This window comes from Panthera tigris, chromosome A2 (genome assembly GCF_018350195.1).
Source record: "Panthera tigris isolate Pti1 chromosome A2, P.tigris_Pti1_mat1.1, whole genome shotgun sequence".
Classification (NCBI taxonomy): domain Eukaryota; kingdom Metazoa; phylum Chordata; class Mammalia; order Carnivora; family Felidae; genus Panthera; species Panthera tigris.
Window position 1 is genome coordinate 19,453,124 of NC_056661.1, and position 21,453 is coordinate 19,474,576.

Below are 21,453 nucleotides of genomic sequence, written 5' to 3' on the forward strand. Positions count from 1 at the left end.
CTTTTAGGGTCCCTTAGACACTGAGTCTTCTGTAGCTCCCACATTTTTGGATTGAGGGGTTATCCAGCAGGATGGGGGGCACACAGCCCATCCATCCCTCTCCTCTCACCCCATGACCCTTAAGAATCCTTCTGCTAGTCTGCGAGACCAGGGTCATCACTGACAGGCCCATCTGTGTGACCCCAATGAGGGTGGCCTATGGAATTCTTGGGGAATCACCTTTACCCAGGGCCCTGGCCTGCAACCCCGGCTCCCAGCCTAGCCCTCCGCCATGGAACTGCTGCTCACCCTGTCCTTGTTTCCTATGCTGGCCTGAAGGCTCAGGTCTTTAGGGGAGGATCTGAATACCACTTAGAGTCCTGGTTTGTGGGATTTTCAATGCTAAAATTGGGCAGTCCTGAGAAAACCAGGAGAGTTGGTCACCCTGGTGTCATTCTCCCCAAACCCTTCTGAACCCTGTAGGTGGTTTCCACACAGATGACCTCAAGGCTTCCCAACTCTACCCACTCCCTGCACCCTGTGATCTGGGAAAGACCACATTATTGTGTTCCCTTTTGTGTTTCAGACCCAGTTCCTATGGATCCTCAGGCACCACACCTCCCCCTAGTCCTTGGGGCTCAAGCCCTCTCCTTCCTCAGGTCCCACAAGGTGCACTTTGCCTCTCCACCCAAGGGGATGGTAGGCATTGTGACTCCATCCCACAGTTGAGACACGAGGCCCCACAGCAGCCTGAACTCAGGGCCAGAGGCATTTCATCAGATAGTTCAAGGAAAGCCAATGGAGCTGCCAGCTCATAGCTGGGCTCCAAGTGACTATGCCAGGCCCCCACACAGCCCTTCACCCATCTTGTCCCTCCTGGTGTTTCACACCCCAAGTGTCACAGACTCACACTCTTTTTGTGTAAACATCTTAATTACATCTTTAATGCTCTCACATGGAGATGCTGTGAGTTAAATTACAGCGTCTGTGCATCCTAAATTACCCACAGCCCTCCAGTTGGTTCAAGTGCTAATGTATTTATAGCATCTAGAGGAGGGAATACATCCCAAATCTTCCCTACACGGGCCTCCTTGGCCCTCACATCCTGACACGTGGTATTTGCCCAACAGAAGGTCTCTGCTGCTGCCCCCGCATCCCCTCCAGAAAGCGGAGGACAGCAATGGTGGCGAGGCTGGGCATGGGGGCATGCTTCTGTGCATGCTCACGTGCGCATGCATGCTCAGAGTAGAAAATTGCTCAGCTCCTGGGGTCTGGCTTAGCCCCATGCCTTGCTCACATGCCCCAGACTGGTAGAAGAATTCCTGAGGGATGTGGGGTGGGTAGACAATGGGTGGGTGGGCTATGCTATCAAATGCTATCAAATAGGTCTGCTTCCCATGGGGCTACCCCTGTCCCGTTTCAGGCAGTCAGAAGTCCCCAGATAGCCCACAGCCTGTGACCACTGCCCTCAGACCAGTAGCCTCTCCCACAACCCTAGATCCCCAATATACACCAGGACAGGGAACCATTTTCAGAAGCAGATTACCTGGCTTGTAGAGCCCAGTGAAGAGATGAGATGGGCAGCAGGACCTTCACCTTGGCTTTCCTTTCCCTTCAGTCCCAAACACTGAAGGCAGAGAAGGTGGCCTATCCTGGTGCTCCCACACACATCAAGGGGTGGGGTGGACTTGGAGGCTGGGGCCCATGCAGAAGGTCTTCATCCTACCCTGTGCTGGGATACGCACATCCTACCCTGCACATGGGCACATTCACACACATGTCTGAGGCCTTTCAGCAGGTCCAGGCATTGTGTCCCTCTACACCCGGTCCCCTACTTCCTTTGCTCTTTCCCAGCCAACAGCTGGCTGCCAGGGAGGGTGGCTGGGAGGCCTCGTGGACCCTCCAAAATACAGATGGGCCTTGGGTAGGAGCAGCCCTCTTCCTGGCATCCTTGCCCACTTGGCAGTTCTTGCTTCATCCCTGGGCTTCTCCTGGGGCGACCCAGTTGGTTGCCTCTCCACACTGTAGAGGAGGCTCCAGATTCTGAAGACAGGTCTCTCCCTGACAAAGGGGAAACCCTCCCTACTCCTCTCTCCTTTCCCCTCCCATCCCATGTCTCCCCCCCATTTCCTCCACATTAGAGGAGCAGACCATGATGTAAGGAGTCTGGGGAGGACACAAGGAAGCTAGCATAGCTCTCAACTTCCTGACATGAGGGATGCCCTCCATGCCAGGGCCCTCAGATCAGGGGACATCAGCAGCCAGATGTCCAGCCTGGCCAGGGCCTCTCTTAGAGCCTGGAGAGTCAGCAGGTGGGTCCTGGGAATAGCTGGGCCTTGGCAGGGCAGGTCCTGAGAGTAGGTCTTAACAATCACGGAGTGAGCAGCTCAATGGGCACTCTGGCAGGTGTCTTCATCAGAAGTCCAGGCCTGTCCCCGGGGCACTCATGCATGGATGGCATTGGCTACGTCGGTGAACACCAGCCGGCTGGGCCTCTGCAGTGGGCCCTGAGAGGGGAGAGTGGTCTGCAGAGAGACAGGGGCATCAGGGACCTTGACCAAGGCCATTCACCTCCACCCTTGCTTCCGGGTTTGTCTGTTTTCACTTGGCACCAGCTATGCCTTCCATTTGGAATGCTCTCCTTGCAAGTTCAGCCTGGATATACCAACTGGCTCTGATGACCCCCCCCCCCCCCCCCCAGCCACCACCAGTTTGCCAGCATGCACTTGCCCTGCGGGCCTAGAGGCTGGATTAATTACGCATGCACCACTCTCTCCCAGCAGAAGGGGGCTCACCTCTGTATCCCCTAGCTCTAGCACAGGGGCTGGACCAGAGGAGGCAGGGAGGCACACAGGAAACAACTGTCAAATTGTCAGTAGTCCCATGGGCTGGGTGGACCAAGGTTCTCAGCCTGATTTCCCAAATATCACAAGTGGGGAATGGGTCCTGATCAGTTGCCACAGAACTGGTGGCAAAATCAGGAGGTCTCTGGACTCCCAGTCTGGACTCTTCCTGAATCCAGTCTCCTAATTCTGCCCTGGCAGGGCCAGCGCCTCCCCCCCCCCTCCCCCCACAACCTGTGGGGTCAAGGCAAGGAGAAATGCAAAGGGGTTTCATGGGTCAGGGGGAGACCAGGCCTCCTCATGTTGCTCTGGCCCTTGGGAATTTTAGGGACTGGTGGCAAATGGCCATGCAGCCCAGTGGCTCTGACAGGGTGACCACACAGGTACCTAACCCTTTGGATGTAGGAGGTGAATTTGGCTGGGGTATCCACACACCCAGGGTTTGTCAGTTGCTAGGAACCCCCTAGTGTAGTCAGGGGTGCCCCTGTTCCAGAATCTGACCCCAATCATGATGTGCTCAGGACCAGGGCCCTCAGGGGGCAGAGGCACCAGCCTCCCAGTTCCAACAATCTCTCCCATCAGTCCTCTCCTGCTTTCCTAGCCAAGGCGTGGGGGCACAGAGGGCAAGAATTAGGACTTTCATTTGCAGACAAGCAGAGGCTCAGAGAGGCCAAGGGGCTGCCAAGATCACTACGTTAGCAGGGGTAGAGCTGGGCTGGATTCCAGGGCTGCCCTGGCCTCATGTAGTCAGTTTATAGGTGGCCACAGGGAAACTCTACCTGTTTCTAAACAAACCTGACAAAACCCATATACCCACTTGACCGTATGGCAGGTGCTGGAAAGCTGCATGAGAAAGGAGGGAGGGATGGGGGCAGAGGACTCATGAGCAGCCTGCAGCCTGGGTGGGGAGCCTGGTTAGTGCCCACCTTGCCCTGCATGGCCTGCATAGAGGCAGCAGCCTGCATGGAGGCAGCATCCCGCCCGTGCTCCAGCAGCTCCTGCTCCAGTTCATCTTGTTCCTCCGTAGGGTCGAAGTTGTACATGGGCATGAGCTGGTGGCGGAGCTTCTCCAGCCTGGGGGTGGGGGGAGGCTGCTGGGGGCATGGCAGGTCCTTGCCCTCCCTCCAGCCTTCCGGGCCCTGCCTGATGCCCAGCTGAGCCATAGCACACAGCTATGCTTAGGGGGCCTGAGGTTTCCTCTGGGATTAAATGAAAGCTATTTTTGTACCTGCAGTACCACCTCCACCCCTCTGTTAGTTACCCACTCCTGGGACCAGATGGGGCCATGGCCCATGGAGGCATCATCTGTGGGGTCCATGAAGACTGCATAGGCCAGGGCCGTGTGTGATCCACAGCCTCTGCGGGCCAGGCAGTGTAGGGGAGTCAGTAACCTGGAACTCAGGGTATTGGGGTAAGGGTGGCTCAGCACTCCTGGAGGGAAAGTATTCATCCCCAGCCATGAGTGGGCAGAAGAGGACCTGACTCCCTGACCAGGGAGAGGGGCCCCAATGTTGGTGGGACTCTCTTTTCCCACCCATGTCTCCTGGAGTCCAGCCCAACACTGCCAACAGGCTGGAGTTTTGGGTGGCAACTGGGGAGTTACCTCTTCTTCTTCCTGATGTATAAAACCTGCAAGAGAAGGAGCAGTGTCAAATGGCTGGGAATGAAGTCCCTGACTAGTCAGCAGTCCCTTGGGACAGGGGACATCCTGAAGCTGACGATGGGGAGAAGTGTGGGTCCCCATGTCCTCAGGGGATTCCCTCCCAGGGACACACACATCTGCATTTGTGCCTCCTTTTGACATTTATCAGCTGCTGACAGTGCCTGGGCTTCGAGGTGGGGAGCAGGCCCGTGCTTGAGGAGCCCAGCCTGGGAAGACCACGCAGTCAGGCCTGGCCTGCAGACAGGAGGACCCTATCTCTGCCAATATAGACTGTGGTTTCAGCCACTCAGCACCTGCCTCAGACTCCTCAGGGCTGAGGGGGGAGGGAAGATTTCAGCACGCCCTCTCCTCTCAACTCTCCCCAGGGAGTACATGGCTTCCCCAGAGCCATGGATGGGCAAAAAGAACAGGGGAGAGGTAGTGGCCAAACTCTGCAGGGCAGTGGCTCTAGGCAAGGCTCTGGGCTGGGCTTCTGAGGTTTCCATGGGAGGCTGATGGGCTTCAGTGGACGGGGCCTGGGAAGGAGAGCATGAGCCCCTGAATAGCAGCCCAGACTGAACACCGGAGCTCGGATGCTGGAGGAACGTAGAAAGGCCTTGGGTCCTAATCCCCATGGTACAGACTGGAAGATAAAGGCCTAGGCAGCTTGAGGAAACGTGCAAGACCTAAGAACTCCAGGTGGGAGCAGAACATCCTGATACAAAGCACTGAGAAGGAAAGAAGGGCTGGCCACCAGGGCAGGGACTCCAGGGACCTCTGCCACCACCTGGCTCTTCCCTAAACTGGTGGTTTCTGGCTGCCAGGAGAATGACCACTTCTGCCTGGGGAAAAGCCATGTCCCTAGAGTCTGTCCTCTGTGGCTCTCATATCCTTTGTGCCTCATTCACAGCTTGAATCTGGTTTGGTTTCCAGCCTGGCCCAGAGTTCCTCTTGCTGCTTGTTTCCTCGGAAACCCCAAAGGCCTGAAAAGAAACTGACTTGCCCCTTGCTTTCCATCCCCTCCAGGGGTCACATATGGATGATACCCTTGCTGTCCTGTGGAAAGGATGCTGGGGGAGCTCCAGGTCTCAGACCCAGCCCCCTATCTGCCCTGAACCAGCAGCTTCAGCCCAAGCACCTGGACTCCCTCTACTCCCTCTACTCTGGCCCTTCTCCAAACCCTCCTTACTGCCCTGTGGTCCTGTCCTACAGACGGGTCTTCACGAGAGTCCAAAACCTTTAACCAATCTCCATGCCATGGTCCTGCTGTTCCCTCTGCGCCACCTACTGACACCACCCTCCCACATACCTTCCTTCCAAATCTTCCCACCCCTCACCATCCAGCTGCAGTGCTGCCTTCTCCAGGAAGCCCTCCCATACGACTCCATCTGTGTGAGACACACAACCTGGCACTGATTTGCCTCTCCTCATACCCAACATGGCCCTGCTGGGGGCTGGCATGAGAGGAGAGGAAGCAGCATTCAGGGAGCATCTCTGAACCTGTTCCCTAGTGCCCAAGAGCTATTTTCTGCCCTCCATTGCCTTTGTCCCACAATCTTCCTACCTCTCTGGTTTGGGCAAGAAGTTCCTCTATCCTGGCCCTCTGAATGTTCCTCCAGAATGAAACGTAAGGGAGTGCTCCCAAATTCCTGGGACAAAATCTTTTGCCTAGAGTCATAAGGGCAGATTCCAGACCCCACATTTTCCCTGAGGTAAGATTGTTTCAGTTTACTTAACTGCCACATTGGTGCCATGGGGAAACATTGGCGCTCTGCCTTGCTCCTGCCCAGGGAGCCCGCTCACTCTGTGTGTTGCATCCTGGCCCTGCTTGCTGGCCAGGAGTTGTTCCCTGGCAGTGATCCGGAGCCTACAGGGCCCATATGGCAACCTTGGTTTAACAGTAGCTCCAGCCAGGTCATGGATGGACCATCCACAGCCTTATTTGCCAGAGCAACCTGGTCCTGAGCCTAGGGCTAGCCATCAGAGTCTGCGAGGGGCAGTGGCCAGGATGCCACCATTGTCAGCCCACCCAGGGGACCACAGGTGCACCCCAACTCAGTCCCTCTAGGCTGCCCTTGGCATCCTTGGTTTATCTGTCTCCTATTTCCCCAAAGAAACACAGGGCAGGACCTTGTCTCCCTAGTCCCTGGGGACCTGAAGGCTTGGTCCAGGGCAGATGCCCAGTAAATAACTGCCAAGTGAATGAACATTGCCAGCAGGCTGCCATGCCCAGAGCATCCCACCCCTACTCTGCAGCCCAGGTTCTATTCCCATCGCCTTCTGGCCTCTACTCCTATGGCACCCCTCCCCCCACTTGCCTCACTGTCCTGCTTGCTGCTCACAGAAACCCCTGCCTGCCTCCCAACTTTTGCCCATCAGGACCCTCCACCTGGAACAACCCCCTCTCCAACTCCTACATGGCCCCCATGGCCCAGCTCAAGACACCATGTATCCTGAGAACCTTCTCTGGTTCTTCCAGTTGGAGGCAGCCTCTCTGGTCTCTGGGTCCCTAGTGGAAAAATACCTGGAGAAGGGGAAGATCGTGCTATCATTAACAGACAATTATCTTCTGATTAGAGTTTCTAAGATCTAAACACTGACCACCCTCCTCCAACTGACGGCCATCTGGGTCAGCCCCAGCCTGCCAGCTCTTACCATGGCCACAGCCAGGCCAATCACTGTGATGATCCCAAAGGACAGAAGCATTGTGCCCACACCAGCTGTGCCACCAGCCACATCAGGGATTCTGGTGTCATTAAAGCTGGTAGCTTCTGTGCTGAGGGTAGTGGTCTCGGAAGCTGGCCCATCTGTGGCAGGCTCCAGGTCAGGCTCAGAGGTGGGTGGGCGGCTGCTGAACCAGCCCCTGGCAGATGGGATCCTGGAGTTCATGCTGATGCTGGGAGGGCCCTGGCTGAGAGACTGCCTGTGGTCAGCCAACCTGCCAACTTGATTCTGACATCAGTAGTGTCCCAGACTGTGGCCCCCCACTATACTTGCAGGTTGCCAACTCCTTGGATAAAGGGAGCTCCCTGGCTCCTTGGGTGCTGGAAAAGAAAGAATAAAAAACCATGAGGCTTAGAACAGGACTCAGTGGTAACATCAAGTACCCCTAAGTTCTGAAGGCACTGGGGAAATAAAAGTTTGAGGGCAAAGGCAAGTTCAAGGGACATCAGGACATGTGCTTTACTTATGTACAGTTCCCATGTGGATTTAGGAAGGTGAAAATGAAGCCCTTCCCCTTCTCTGAGGGTATGATAACCATAGTGATTATACTTGGAAGATGTGAAAGGTGGTGGGGAGGTTTGAAAGAAAAAGTCTCTCCCCTGTGTAATAGCCACCTTCCCACCCCTACTCCCTGCATTTCCCATCTCCTCACTCCCTGCCCCCCATATGCCTCACCTCCTGCTTGGAGAAAAAAATACTGCTTTTTCCTTTCCTGGAGGGAAACACTTGCCCAAGAGTCAGATGACCTTAGGCATGTCACTCCACTTCTGTGTCTCAGTTCTCCTGAGTCTGAGATAAAACAAAAACAAAAACAAAAACAAAACCCCACCTCCCTCACAGGATCGTTAAAATGGCAGAATGAACTGGTTCCTAGAAAAGACTTAGCTCAGCGCAACCCTTGCCCACAGTAAGCACCCAACGTATAGACCTTCCCCACTGGGCAGCCCACTTGGGAAAGGGGAGCCACAGAAGCCCCTGGACCCAGCCAATTTTGTGATCCAGGCTGTGTTTGCAGTGGGGCAGGGCAGGTGTGGAGAGCCCAGGAGGCAGGAAGGGGAGAGAGGCTAAGGTCAGCTCCTCTGGCACGACTTCTCTGCAGGCTCTTAGGGTCACTGGACCTCCATAGGGGAGCTAGGGGCTGCCAGAGACAAGGAAAAACCAGGTGAGCAGGGAGTGTGTCTTCATATGCAGGGATGGAGCACCCACTCTGAGATGATTCTTCTCCCCTCCCTCCTCCCTTGGGATGAGAGGGTGGGAGATGTGGCAAGAGGGTGTGGCTTAGGTCTTCCCAGGCCAGAGGGCGCAGGGTAAGGCAAGGTGGGAAGGGGGCCCATTCAAGCTGCCTAAGGGCAGGTCTAGGGAGAAGGGGGAGATACACAGCTCATGGCTGCACACATACCTCCCTGTCCTAGCTCATGGGTGTATGTGGGGTGCCTCCCTGTGCAGGTGCATGGGTGTGTGTGTGTGAGGAGTGTACACACCAATGACGACTCCTTAGGAAGGGGTAAGGTTGGCAGAGGGATATGGGGGTTCATCCCTCTCTGCCCTCTCCCTCCAGCTAGGCTGAACGCGTCAGCAGCCCCGGGTTCTTTCTTGGCTCTGCCTCTGACCCCAGACATGACCTTGGGCCAGACCCTTAACTCTTGCTCTGGGCTCTCTTTATTCCTCGATCCAAAGCAGAGAAAAGGCCCTGCCCATCACTGTCTGGGACTGCCTGAGGGTCCAAAGGGCAAGAGAATGAAACGGGTGAAATGGGTTGGCACCGCGACCTCCGAGAACCCGCATACCGTTCTCTACCAGGTTCCTCAGTCCTCCCTGCTCCAATCCCCATCCCCGCTCTGCGACTCTGTGATTCCTCCATTCTTGCACAGAAGCTGCGACCTCAGCACTTACTTAATCCTCTCTGGGACGCCGAGCTCAGCCGGAGAGGCTAGGGGTGGTGGTGATCGGCAGGAGGCCAGAGCCGGGGACTGCGGGTCCGACCCCAGGTCCGCCCTCCCAGTGCGCTCCGAGCCGGGGCGGGGCCAGCTACAGCGCACCGCCGGCAGCCGTGAGTGCCGGCTCAGTCGGCTTGGGCCGGGACAAGCGGGGCCTGGACCCACCGCGGGGGTGGGGCAGAGGCGAGTAGCCCCAAGGGTCCCCCATGCTCCAGTGCCTAGCCTCTCTGCCCGCTCCGCGCTCTTGGCTCCCGATTGGCTGTCAGGCCCAGAGCCTGCCCGGCACTGGCCCGATTGCCTGTCGCTCTGATCTGGCTCCGCCCCCACCAGGAGCCGGACACTGGGTGTCGGTTCTTGCAGATCACCCCTCGCTCCCCGTGGCCTTTGCTGAAGTAGGGTAGAGGACCTTGGATGGCTAAGCCCTTCTTGCACTAGAACTCGGGCGGAGCTCTACCTCCGCCGAGATAGACGCGTGCGTCCGAAACGCAGGCGGACGCTGAAGGCTCGGGGAGAGCACTGGACTGGGAGTCCTTGGACCTCCATTGAACTCTGGCTCGCCCCTCTATGGTTTTGTGACCTAGAGCAAGATGCTTCCCCTCCCTGGGGCTCGCTTCCTGCTCAGATGGGCTCTACTGAGAGGCCTCTTGGGTAAACGCCCACCCCAGGCTAGAAATGGGGTGCTTAGTTCAGAGAAGTTGGGAGCAGGATCGTATTATTATTATTGGATTGGTATTATTATTGGGCAGCCTGACACAATCCTACATATATTCCTCACAATAGCCTCCATCCACAGCGCGATCATCTCAGGGGAGGGACCCTCGGATACCTTCTAATCTTCGGGTTTTCAAGGGAGTTTACGAGGATTAAGGGTCTTGGACCGAGCCCAGGAAACTGCATGTTTAATAGTAGTTAACAGTGATCTAGTTAACAATAGATCCTGGTGGTAGGAGGGTGTCAGCAGGTCACACTTTTGTGGGACACTGCCGTGAGTTTTATAGAAGGAGCAACTGAGGCCGAGTGAGCTGGCAACAGCCAGAGTTCGAACCCAGGTCTCCAGCATCCAAACCCTAAAACCTGGGAACAAGAGGGTCAGAAGCGGCCCTGGGGTCTGGTGACCCCTGGCCCCCAGCGCGGCTCGGACCACTCTCGGCCAGGTCTTGAACACTGGGTCCCGCCCTTAGATTGCTACCGTCCCCAACACTGGAATCCATCCAAGTGCTGCTAGGCCTGTGCAGAGGCTACGCTAGACCACGCCCCTGGACATCGCACTCCAATTCTCAAACCTTGGGCTGGCTGCTTACAGCCCCGTTGGGGCTGACCACGCACCACCGCGGCTGGGTACCCAAATGCCAGCTCGTAGTAGTCCCCGCGGGCTGGGGCCATGTCCCCTCCGTGACCTTCAGGAAGAATGGGGAGACCTGGCTCCTAGGGCGCAACCTCCCACACATCCACGCACCCTGGCGCGGGTGGACTACCGGTGCACCCCGCGTGGCTTTCACAGCCTCCTCAACAGCCCGCAGCGGCTTCCCGGGTGGAACCCAGTAGCACTAGGAACTCTGGAGCTGGGCAACCGGGTCCGCCCGAGTCCTTTCTCAGAAGCACCGACCCCGGAAGCAGGGCGTCCGAGGGTGCTCACGTTGGGTCTTGCATATCCGGGGGCCATGCCCCGGCAGTTTCTGCATCCGGGCGGGCGGGCGCGGTAATTCTTCAGGCCGGTATGTGCTAGAAATGGGAACCGGGACGGGTGCCCCTGGACTGCAGCACTCTCGAGACCCCCACTCCGCGTTATATAGATGAGGAAACAGGCTTGGGGAGAGGCGACCTTGCCTGGGTCATTAACGATGCTTTGCAGAGCTGAGAGGGAAGCTGCGTCCCGGACTTCAGGCCTTGGCTCCTCCTGGGGCAACGCTCGGGTGGACCGAGCTGCTCTGGAGACCGGAGGACGTGGGTTTGTGTCCTGCCTGGGACAGTGCTAGCGAGGTGATTTTAGGCAAGTCGCTTTCCCTCCCAGCTGGTCTCTGAAGGTGTGACACTTAGCAGGTGCTCAGTATGCGAGTTTGGACCTTAGTCCGTGCGACGGGAAAGGGGACCACTAATTTTAAATCTTCTGTTAAATCTTGTTTGTGATAACTTACGTATAAAGTTAACAAATAATCGTCAATTTCTTTTTGGCTGGGGATTTATGCTGATGTTTAGGATTATGGGTTAAACGGGGCAGGGGGAGAATTTTAGCATACAAATCAGTCAAGTACATGCAAAATGTCAAAAGCAAAGCTCCCAAGCAAAGGCAATCTCCTCTCTTCTTGCAATATTAGTTAAGAGCATGTAACATTGAGTCCCTCCCATGTGTTGAGCTGACTCTCAGGCCAACTTTCATTGTCTGCTGCACTGCTCACGTGGAGTTGATATTATTCTCCTTGTTTTATGGAGGACACTGGAACTCAGAAATAATGACTTTCCCAAGTCGCACACACTAGATGATACAGATCTGTTCAGCCCTCAAGCCTGAGCCCCGACCCATCACCAGGGACTGAGCTCTGGGTTCAGCCCACTTCAGCTAAAAACATGATGAAAACATAATTGGCCAAGACAAGAAGAATCAAATAAGTGGGTGAGGGTCTAAAATGGAGTTAAGGAGGTAGCAGAGCAAGAGCGTGCCCTCTCTCAGGCAGCAGGTCAGGGAAGAGTGGGTCACACAAGACTCAGCTGCTCTCCTGGTTCTTCTCTCTTGCAGGTTGGCAGTCACATCTGGAGCAGAGCCACCTTGAGGAGCCAGAGCCTGTGACCATCTCTACCTGGTTGGAGCCAGTGACCCATCTTCAGCAGCTGACATCACTTGGAAGACTTAGGGACCTGGGAGCACTCAGGAGAGCCTTTCCCTGAGACATGGAGCTTGGGGACCGAATGCTCCGGGCCCTCCTGTCTGGCCTGGGAAGGAAGGGAGGCACCAGGGGCTGGGCCTTCAGCTCATGGCAACCCTATCTGCCCCTGGCTGGGTTGTTGAGTGCCACAGAGGTGGTCAGCCACTGGACTGCAGTCTTTGAGAAGAGGGGCATCCCTGAGGCCCAGGCATCCAGTGAGTACATCGTGGCTCATGTCCTTGGAGCCAAAACAGTTAAGTGCAGTGTTGTTAAGAGGGCAGAAAATGGGGGAGGGAGAACCTTAGGGAAGAACATCCAGGCTTTTCTGCCCCACTGAGAATGCTAAGCTAAGAGTGATGGGGTTTTTCTGAAGGCATGTCTTAGATGGATACTTATTCATTCATCCAGCTAACGTTTACAGTGTGTGCCAGGCAGTAGGGATCCAGGGATGACCAAGGTGGTCAGTGTTGGGCCCACAAACATTGTCCATCTAAACCTGGGTCAGGCCCTTGGATCAGGGGAGGCAGCCACTCACATTCTCTGTGGGGCAGTTTCAGAGCCTGAGACCAGTACTTCGGACCCAGCCCCTGAGTCCTTGGCAGCTACAGCACGTGCAGAAGCTGAGTAGCTGCCGATTGCAAAGGTGAGCATCCATGCGCCAGACCTGAGGGCTCTGTGTGGGGAACAGATGTCTGATTTCCTCCAGCCCAACTAGTTTGTGGTCAGGGAGGAGGAAAGTATCCAAGGACTAGGAAGGTGTTGGTCTGAAGGATTGATGAGAGGGGAGTCAGGCAAGTAGAAAGGGAGAAGGGAGGGAGGGAAGGCCTTGGCTCAGAGTCCTGGGGCAAGGAGGACGACCCTGACGCTTTTGGTATCCCACAAGTTCTCTCAAATCAGTCATGGTCCTATTGGTCCAGGCTCTAGCACTGATGTCACCCAGCTGCCTCCTCTGCAGGATGCCTTTGCAGTACATCCTCGGGGAGTGGGACTTTCAAGGGCTCAGTCTGAAGATGGCCCCCCCAGTGTTCATCCCTCGCCCGGAAACTGAGGTAGGTGTGGCACCAGGACAGGGCAGGATGGGGATGAGGGTGGGGTTTAGGGTACCTGTCTTGCTCCAGATTTCCTCCAGGGGGCGCTGGGGCCCTGTGATTATTGTCCTCAGAAGCCTTCCTTTTCCATACTGGTGTCTCCTGGAAGGCTTGGTAGGTGGGGCCAAGAGTGTAGAGGTCTCCTTCTGGCCTCCTTGAGTGTCCTCACATCCCAGACCAATGTCCTAGCTCCCAGACATGGCCTATCCAATCCATGGGGGGAAAGTGCCTTCCTCCTATCTCAGGAGGTGTGGGTGGAGTGGATAGGGCTCCAGCTGGACACCTGGAGGCCTGGTACAGCTATGTGACCTCAGGAAAGTCATTGACCCCTCTGGGCCCAGATGATGAAAGGATTGGGCCAGGGAATCTGTGACTTGGTGGTTCTCTTAGATCCACTGTCTGGTCAGGTAATCACCCGTGTCCCTCATATTACTAGGACTAGGGATTGGGTGGCCCTAGATACTGTCTGTTGGTAAGGCACCCTTACTGTGGGAGAGATGCTTTCTGTAGCCCTTCTTGGGCTTCCCCTTGACCTTATAGGGAGCCAGAGAGAACAGAGCAGGTGGATGGGGCTGTGTGGGGGCTGATGGGCAAGCTAGAGGGCACTAGGCTCTGAGAAGGAGTGTTTCTCAAAAGGTACCCAGGCATACAAACATTCCTAGGAAAGATCATACCTCATTCACCTGCCCAGACAGGTACCCAGAGTCCCACCTCATTTTCCTAGACTCTCTCCCCTGGCCAAGAAACCTTCTGACCCCATTCACTTCCACATCATGTGGTTCAGAGGCCAGGTCCTCACTTTACAGCCCAGCACTGGGAGGGACAGTAGGGGATCTGAGAACCACCTAAAGTCACAGGGCTGCCAGGGGAAGGAGCGTGGGGGCAGCACTCGGACTTTCTGACTCTGGGTCAGGGCCCCACATCTCCCATAGGGCTGTCCCATCTGGGATTGGATGAGCTGGGATGGAATGCGGAGATCCAGAGCAGGAAGTGGTGGTCTGCCACCTGTAGGTTTTTGGGAGGCTACCCTGTGTCTTTCCCAAGCATGTGACCTCTGGCTGGGAGCTCACTTACTGTCTCCTGAGGCTGCCAAGGGTCAGGACATGGGAGGGAAGCTACCATGATGACCTTTCAGTCCCCTCAGAGCTGATCTGACACCAGCCATGTGCTCCAGGGTTCTGAATGTGGAATGTGGACTTCTGGCTCACATGTGGGCCCCCCATTCCTGTGTGGGTCTGGGCCAGAGAGCAGCTCTGTTGCAAGGAGCAGGGGGAGGGGAGAACGGAGGGGGAGGCTGTGGTTGGGAGGTCAGGTCCTCACCTCACTGTGCAGACATTTCTGAGAACTTGCCAGGTTTGCCCCAATGTGAAGCCACATTGGGGGTGCTTTACCAAGAACTTGAGAGGACGTGGCCTGTGGCAGGGAGTAGGGAGAATGGGTGCAGGGAACAGTTCATGGTGCCTGTGATCTTTCTATCACTGGAGGACAGTTTCTGATGATGGGGGCAGAAGTCAGAAATGTGAAGCTGTAGGTGGCATGTGGCTCGATGAGTTGGGCTTTCCCTGTGGGTGGGAAGGTGGCTCAGTCCCCAGGCTGGCGGTGTGTACAGTGGGAAACCCAAGGCTGAGAGTGTGAGCCATTCGTATCCAATTGGGCAAGATGAGGCTCTGCGGGGTATGGGAGGCTCAGTGCCTTATCTGTGATTAGCTTGAAAGAGGCAGTGCCACCTTCATGGGGCTGCTGTCTCAGAACATCCGAATGGAGGGTACTCACAGCAGTCAGGTCCTGCTGAGGCCTTGGGCTGACTTCTTGACGGAAGCTGTCTGTTCCCCACATTCCCTTCTACCCCCACCCCATCATGGTTTTGGATTCTTCCCTTACTCACCTAGAAGAGGTGCCCTGAGTCTGAGGCCAGCTCAGCTTTCAGCCTCCTCTAACGAGCCACCAATTTCAGGCTGATGGAGGCTGGAGGCTCTTCACTTGGTGAGGAGGAAAGTTTGTGGACTTCTTGCAGGTGGTCTCTACCCCTATAATTGTCCCATAGCCAAGTTGATCCTCAAGTGGTCTGGAGTGTAATAGAGGGTCCAGGGGACACTCAGCTTCATGCGCTCCCTGGGATGGCCGTTCATGTATGTTGTATGTCTCTCTGAGGTCAGGGGTGTCTCTCTGAGGTGGCTGGCCAGTGTGGCTGTCCAAGGGGTCATTCTCCAACCAGAGTAGGTCTGTCTGTGGCCGGGAAACCAAGAGAAGTTCACACCCCTGACAAGCCTCAGCTGTCCTACCAGATGCTCAGTATGTGGCTTCAGTGCTGAGCCCGCAATCTCTCCACCACAGCTCTAGACTTCTCGCGCTATGGTAGTCCCAGTGCTATGGGCCCAGGTTGCTGCAAGCACCCCTGCAATCTCCAGTAGTGCCTGGTACAGGACTAGTGGGAGCAAGTGAGGGAAACAGGAAGGGTTCAACCCATAGGCCAAGTCCTACCTGCCTTGAACTTACTACCCTGGGCACAGGTGAGCTTTGCTCCTGGGATTGGGGGGCCTGGAAGGATAAAATGCCTTTTGGGACTCAGGACTGAGGAGCTTATATGGCAAATGGGTCTGAGTGATCTGGAGCTGTTGAGCTTGACTGTTGATATTGGGAGTTTGGGAGGACCTAGGGGAGTCTGAGACTTAGAGGGTAGCTTCCCACGACCACTGAGAGCTTGCCCAGCACTTGGAAAGTGGCCAGGAGGCCCCTCTGAGGGTCAGGCTTTGCCTGTGGGACACACTGTGATGGGTTAGATTCCTGGTCTTCCCATCATGGAGCCTTCAGTCTGGTAGGAAAGGCAAACTGCATCCTGGACTTTAGACTCATGGTGAGGAGCCATGGTAGAGAGAGCCTGGTGGGGCGGTGGGGGTGAGGAAGCCTTTCTGGAGAGGTGGACCTGTTTGTAGATGAAGGGAGCACCCACTTGCAGACCCCTTTGCCCATTCCTGAGCCAGCCCTGCCTAGGATTCCAGGAGTCCCAAGTAGGGAAATTCTCCTAAGGGTTGTCTTTGAGAAGGAAGCACACTGCCCTTTCCCAGTTCCATGCCTGGCTGCTTGGGCCCTCACTCCACTGCTCATTAGAAACAGTTGGCTACTGGGCAGCAGCAGCCCTCCACTCTCACCTCCACCCTGTATTGGTTTTCATGCACAGTCCCTGCAGGTAGCAGATGGGTGGACAAGACTTGAAAGCCTGTTGTTTCCAAAGTGACAGTGTCTATAAGTGTCCCCAGGCCCCCAAGGCAGGTGCAATCAGGCACCTCCCACCACACTATGCCCACTTATTCCCATGCCTTGTGTATGCATGCCACAGCCCTCTTCAGATATGGGGCTTAGGTGGGACTGTGTTCTCCCTACTATGCCCCACCTCCATGGAGGCAATTCCCTGTCCCTCCCTGGGAGACTTCTAAGTTCAGCTCTATGAAGAAGCTGGGGCCACTCTGGCCCCTGATAATTGGCCATAATGAGCTGTGAACTAGGCTCCAGGAGGGGCCTTGACCCCTGGGCCTTAGCTTCCTCATGGACCATTTGTGAGGATCCAACAGATTAATGGAGGGAAAGTTCTGGAATCAGGGCCAGTCAAAGAGGAAGTGGTCGAGGAACATCAGGCATGGTTCTAGCATTGCCATGTGCACAAAACAGAGGCTGTCTATAAAAGGCCTAGCTGAGGTTTATTGAACACTTAACATGTACCAGGAATGGGACCCATGTCTCACGAATGTGTTTCTGTTTAATGTCCCCAGCATCCTGATGAGGTGGGTTATCATGCACTCAGTTTCACAGGTGGGGAATCTGAGGCCTAGAGAGGCAGAGTGACCTGCCCATGGCCTGACATAAAGTTCAGTCTAGCTTTAGACACCCCCTACATTGACCCCTCTAACCATGCTTGGGCCTCTGTGCCAGTACCCCCTGGAGGGCTGGGTTGTCACTAACTCTGATCCAGACCCCTTTGCCTCACAGGAGCTGGTTGAATGGGTGCTGAAAGAAGTGACCCAGAGTTCCTGTCCAATGGGAGCCCAAGGTGGCCCCCTCATCCTGGAAGTGGGCTGCGGATCGGGAGCCATCTCCCTCAGCCTGCTGACTCAGCTTCCCCAGGTGAGCCCCCTCTGCGTCCCTGTGCCCCACCCTGAGTAGACTGGGATTACCACTCACTGTCCCACAGATCCTTTCCCCACCCATTTCTGCTAGAAGCACTTGAGAGGAGGTGGCCAGATATGGGAAGACAGGGCTGCCCTCAGCCTATCATGGTCATAGCCTCTAACTCTTTTCCCCTTTTCTCTGGCCAGACCCTGGCTACAGAGAGGGGAATGGCTGTTGGGTATTTCCCTCCTCTCTGGTAGGGGTTGGAGGAGAGCTCTGGTCCCCAGCCCTGGCCTCTCCAGGCACCCTGCCCCCTACATACCCATCATTTATTCTTGGGGCAGAGCCGAGTCATTGCTGTGGATAAAGGAGAAGCTGCCATCTGCCTGACCCAGGAGAATGCTCAGAGGTAGGCGGGCTGCGGAGACAGAAGGTCAGGGTTGGGGAAGTCTGACTTTGGGACCTGGTCTCAATCCCTGTTCAGGTATTAAACTCACTGATGTCTGTTTTCTACTCCTAAGAAAGGGGAGGTGGGGGGGGGGTTGTTGCCTGGCATGGGTCCCACAGGGTTATGAAGGACAGTGGGCACCAGATAACTGCCAGTCCAAGAAGAGTTTATTCTCACAGTCCTGGTAGCCACAAGTAGGAGCCTCCCCTGTGCTCACCCTCACTTCCCATCTCTTCAGGCTTCGGTTGCTGGACAGAATTCAGATCGTTCCCCTGGATGTGACTTTAGGTATCTTCCCTACCCATCTTCCTTGGGGTGGGGATCCTCAGCACAGGTGCTGAATGGTGGAGAGATGGATGGAGGGCTTCCCCAACATACACACACACACACACACACACACACACACACACACACACACACACACACACAGTATCTTAGACCAATCCTGCAAATCCCTGCTGCCTCCTGGGCTGATTTGACCCATGCAGGGACCAGCCACAGGGTCTTTGTTATTTTCTGAACCCCTGTAACTAGTGAGATTAACTAGGGCTTGCTTGCTTGTTGTCAAGAGATGAGCAGAAGCTCAGGAGAAAAGCTTTAGGACCAGAATACTTTAATACTTTAGTGCCTACCCATGCTGCTCCTGCCTGGCCCAGGCACAGCACAGCTCAGCCACACCTTTGCAGAGTGTTCTTGGGTTCTGGCTGCAGTTCTGGCTTCATTACATATCCATAAGATCTTTGAGCCTCATATGCACCCTCCATAGAGTGATACACCTGGTGTGGCACCTGGCACCTGGATGGAACGGACAAGCAGAGTTGCCAGGAATTGACTGACTAAAGCCAGGCATGCCCTCCACACACTGAGTCCATGTTGGCTATGGGGCAGCATATGGCAGGGCCAGTAGGGTTACAGAGAACAGAGGCTCTTGCATTGACCAAGCAGAGAGGTCTTCCTAAAGGTGGCACTTGAGCTGAGATTTGAGAGGAGGGAGAGAGGGCAAGGATATTCCATGTGAAAAGTTGCCATCTCAGAGTATACATGCTCCTGGCCAGGCTGCTGGCCGGGGACCCTGGGCACTAATTTGCAGGTCTGGGTTATCAGATCCAGAGATAGGCCCATGGTGTGGCTTGGGGAGGGAGACTACCCAAGGGACATGGTGGCAGGTAGAGCTGCCACCTAGTCTCTGCTGTGTGTTCCCTTTGACCATAGAGGGGAGCTGGTCACACCTCCTGCCCTGGGGCCCCATGGACCTGGTCGTCAGCAACCCTCCCTACATCTTCCACCAAGACATGGAGCAGCTGGCCCCTGAGATCCGCAGGTACAGGGTATGATAGGGGAGAGCCAGGCCTGAGAAGGCCTTGGGGGATGTGTCTGCCCTGGGGGAACTACACCATTGGGAGGGCCAGGGAGGGAGAGGGGACTGAAAGGGACAGTGATGTTGAAAGAGAGGTTCACTTAAGAGCCCACAGACCTACTCGGTTTAGCTTCTGCCTTCCCACTTAAGACCACTGAACTTCTCTGAGCCTCATTTCCTGCCTTTGAAAGGGGAGTGATAGACCTTTGTAGGGCCATGAGGAGGACTTAACAATGAATGACATTAGACATTGTATAGAATACATAGAAGGTGCTCAAATGGGTACATCATTTTACAGAAGAATGAGGCCCGGAGAGGGAAGGTGCCTGGTCCAAGGTCATGTAGGGGCTTAGCAAGAAGGCTGGGACTAAGACCCTACTCCAGGCTTTACTGTGAGTCATCCTGTTCTCAAACAAGGGCTGAGAACTAGGGGTAGCCCAGGATCCCTTGGACGAGGCAGCGGTAATGTGGGTCAAGGTGCTGGCTCCCCCTTTCCAGGCTCTCAGAAATGGTCTAGCTAGTTCCAAGCCCCGCCCCCCCCCCCCCCCCCCCCCCTGCAGACTAAGCATAGGAACAGCCTTGCCTCGCTATCAGTCAGTGGGATTCGCTAAGCACTCCCAGCACTGCCTGGTGGGCTGCTGCCTATAGGAGGTAGGGGCATCAGAGCTGCTGTTGGGGTCTCCTCCCTCTGTGTCCTCAGATTTTCCTGTCAGCCCAGAGTGTAAGTTCCATGGGGCCCCTTTGTGGAGGGCCCTGCTCAGTTTAAGATACCCCCTGTCCCAGACTCTCACCTTCCACTGTTTTCCCTTCAGCTATGAAGACCCAGTAGCCCTGGATGGTGGGGAGGAGGGCATGGACATCATTACCCACATCTTGGCCCTGGCACCTTGGCTTCTGAAGGACTCTGGGTATGGATAGGGCAGGTCTCCTGGATCTGTCCCAGTGTGTACTAGGCCTGCCCTGACAGTCATTCTGCCCCCACGCCTCCCGGTCCAGGTAACCCAGAAGTGCAGGTCCTAGTCCTGCCTGGTTGAGCTGACCCATTTCTCCTCCATGTAGGAGCATCTTCTTAGAAGTGGATCCAAGACATCCAGAGCTTGTTGGCAGCTGGCTTCAGAGCCGGCCTGACCTGTCCCTTGATCTCGTGGCTGTGCGCAAGGATTTCTGTGGGAGGTGAGCTCTACCTACCCCACCCCTACCTCCATAGTCATAGCCACACTGGTTCTTCCACTCAGGCCATCCACAGCTCTGGCTGTGGGGAGAGTATGCTGTTCCCACACTCTGCTCATCCCCTGGGATTCAGGCAATAATTGGCTTCTTGTCCCTGTCTCCTTAGGCCCAGGTTCCTGCATATCCGGAGGTCTGGGCCACAGTGTGGCTGCCTTATGGAAGCCTGACCAGGGCCCCAGCCTACCAGAGTGCCTGGCTGATCCTTCTTCCTGGAATGCTACTTGGAGGGAGGTGATGGCACTTTCTAGAACCCAGATGCTTATGACATTTCCCATGGCTCTGTGATTCCCCAAGCTCCACATTTCTGGGAGACTTGGGGATAGAAGCAAGGGTGGGGATGTCCTTCTTGGGGTGGCAAAGAACAAGGACATCCATAGTTTGGCTCAGAGCTGAGCAGACCTAGGTTCCCATTCTGGCTTCCCATCACACCAGTGTGGCCAAGGGTAGGTTGCTCAGTGTCTCTGTGAGTGGAATTGCCTTGGGGATGTTGGGAGATATGGCCAATAAAGTGTCAAGAGACCAACAAATAGTCGTCTAATGTTTTGTTACTGTGATTTGTGGGTCCCCTGTCCCCTTGTCCCCAGGCAGTGCTGGGAGTAAGAGCTTCCTCTTGCTCCAGCAGGACTAGCCATCAGTCTCCCATCTGGTGGGAGTGTGAGAGTGCAGTGTGGAGAAAGGCACATGGCTGCTCCTTTTGGCCTTGGATGCCAGGGGCTTGGGACTAATCAACTCACTGTTAGGGTTCGACCTAGCCCTCAACTGCCCTAGGTACACTCCCACACACCCTGACTGGGTCTAGGCTCTGAGCACAGGAGTATCATCTGAACTTCAGCTCAGAGCTGACTGCCTGCTTCCTGGAGGGGATTGGGCTGAGGGTCTTTGGTGCACAGTTCTGGGGTCACCTATCCTCATTTATTTCACTGAAGGCTTGAGCCAGTAAGGAGTAAGCAGCGTTTATGTTTACTTTTTATTCTCATAGCTTTTGGCTAAAACATTCCTTCCAAGTTGACCTTGCAGTTTCAGGTAACCCATCTGTCCCTGGTTGGAGCTGGGGAGAGTGAGAAACCCAGACAGCGCAGGTAGCTGGTTGTGACCTCCACCCGAGCTCTGGTCTGTGCAGACTTGTGGCCACCAGGAGGCCCGAAAGCCCAGCCCTTCTGTCCACATCGACAGGAAGCCTCCCAGTTGGCAGGTGCTGGTGTGAATCTGCATCAGAGTGGGTCCTGAGGAACATGCCAGA

General features: G+C 55.5%; 2 protein-coding genes across 8 annotated transcripts; one reads left to right on the forward strand and one right to left on the reverse strand.

Moving 5' to 3' along the window:
* Positions 1–925: 925 nt before the first annotated feature.
* Positions 926–10,603, reverse strand: CA2H3orf18 (chromosome A2 C3orf18 homolog). 5 transcript variants are annotated; one of them, XR_006214799.1, is made up of 6 exons: positions 7,864–10,196; positions 7,120–7,508; positions 4,426–4,451; positions 3,749–3,896; positions 1,526–2,504; positions 926–1,301 (listed from the first exon to the last, which is right to left on the reverse strand). XR_006214799.1 is itself a non-coding variant. In XM_042979026.1 (6 exons), exons 3-6 carry the CDS (start codon positions 7,351–7,353, stop codon positions 2,424–2,426), a joined length of 489 nt encoding a protein of 162 aa, XP_042834960.1. In that variant the 5' UTR covers positions 7,354–7,508; positions 7,864–7,977; positions 10,409–10,603; the 3' UTR covers positions 926–2,423. The 5 variants fall into 5 exon arrangements, 4 of the variants coding, with proteins under 4 accessions (XP_042834960.1, XP_015395941.2, XP_042834961.1 ...); XM_042979026.1 differs by adding an exon at positions 10,409–10,603 and having other exon boundaries at positions 926–2,504; positions 7,864–7,977; XM_015540455.2 differs by having other exon boundaries at positions 926–2,504; positions 7,864–7,977; positions 9,082–10,196.
* A 158-nt stretch (positions 10,604–10,761) lies between these two features.
* HEMK1 (HemK methyltransferase family member 1) lies at positions 10,762–21,089 on the forward strand. Of its 3 annotated transcripts, XM_007088585.3 has the most exons (11): positions 10,762–10,840; positions 11,860–12,239; positions 12,538–12,629; positions 12,942–13,035; positions 17,059–17,193; positions 17,523–17,587; positions 17,865–17,914; positions 18,839–18,947; positions 19,796–19,891; positions 20,043–20,156; positions 20,320–21,089. In XM_007088585.3, the coding sequence occupies exons 2-11, from the start codon at positions 12,012–12,014 to the stop codon at positions 20,378–20,380; spliced, it is 1,044 nt and encodes a 347-aa protein (XP_007088647.1). In that variant the 5' UTR covers positions 10,762–10,840; positions 11,860–12,011; the 3' UTR covers positions 20,381–21,089. The 3 variants fall into 3 exon arrangements, with proteins under 3 accessions (XP_007088647.1, XP_015395927.1, XP_042834963.1); XM_015540441.2 differs by lacking the exon at positions 19,796–19,891; XM_042979029.1 differs by lacking the exon at positions 10,762–10,840 and having other exon boundaries at positions 12,113–12,201; positions 12,904–13,035; positions 20,320–21,088.
* The last annotated feature ends 364 nt before the right edge of the window (positions 21,090–21,453 follow it).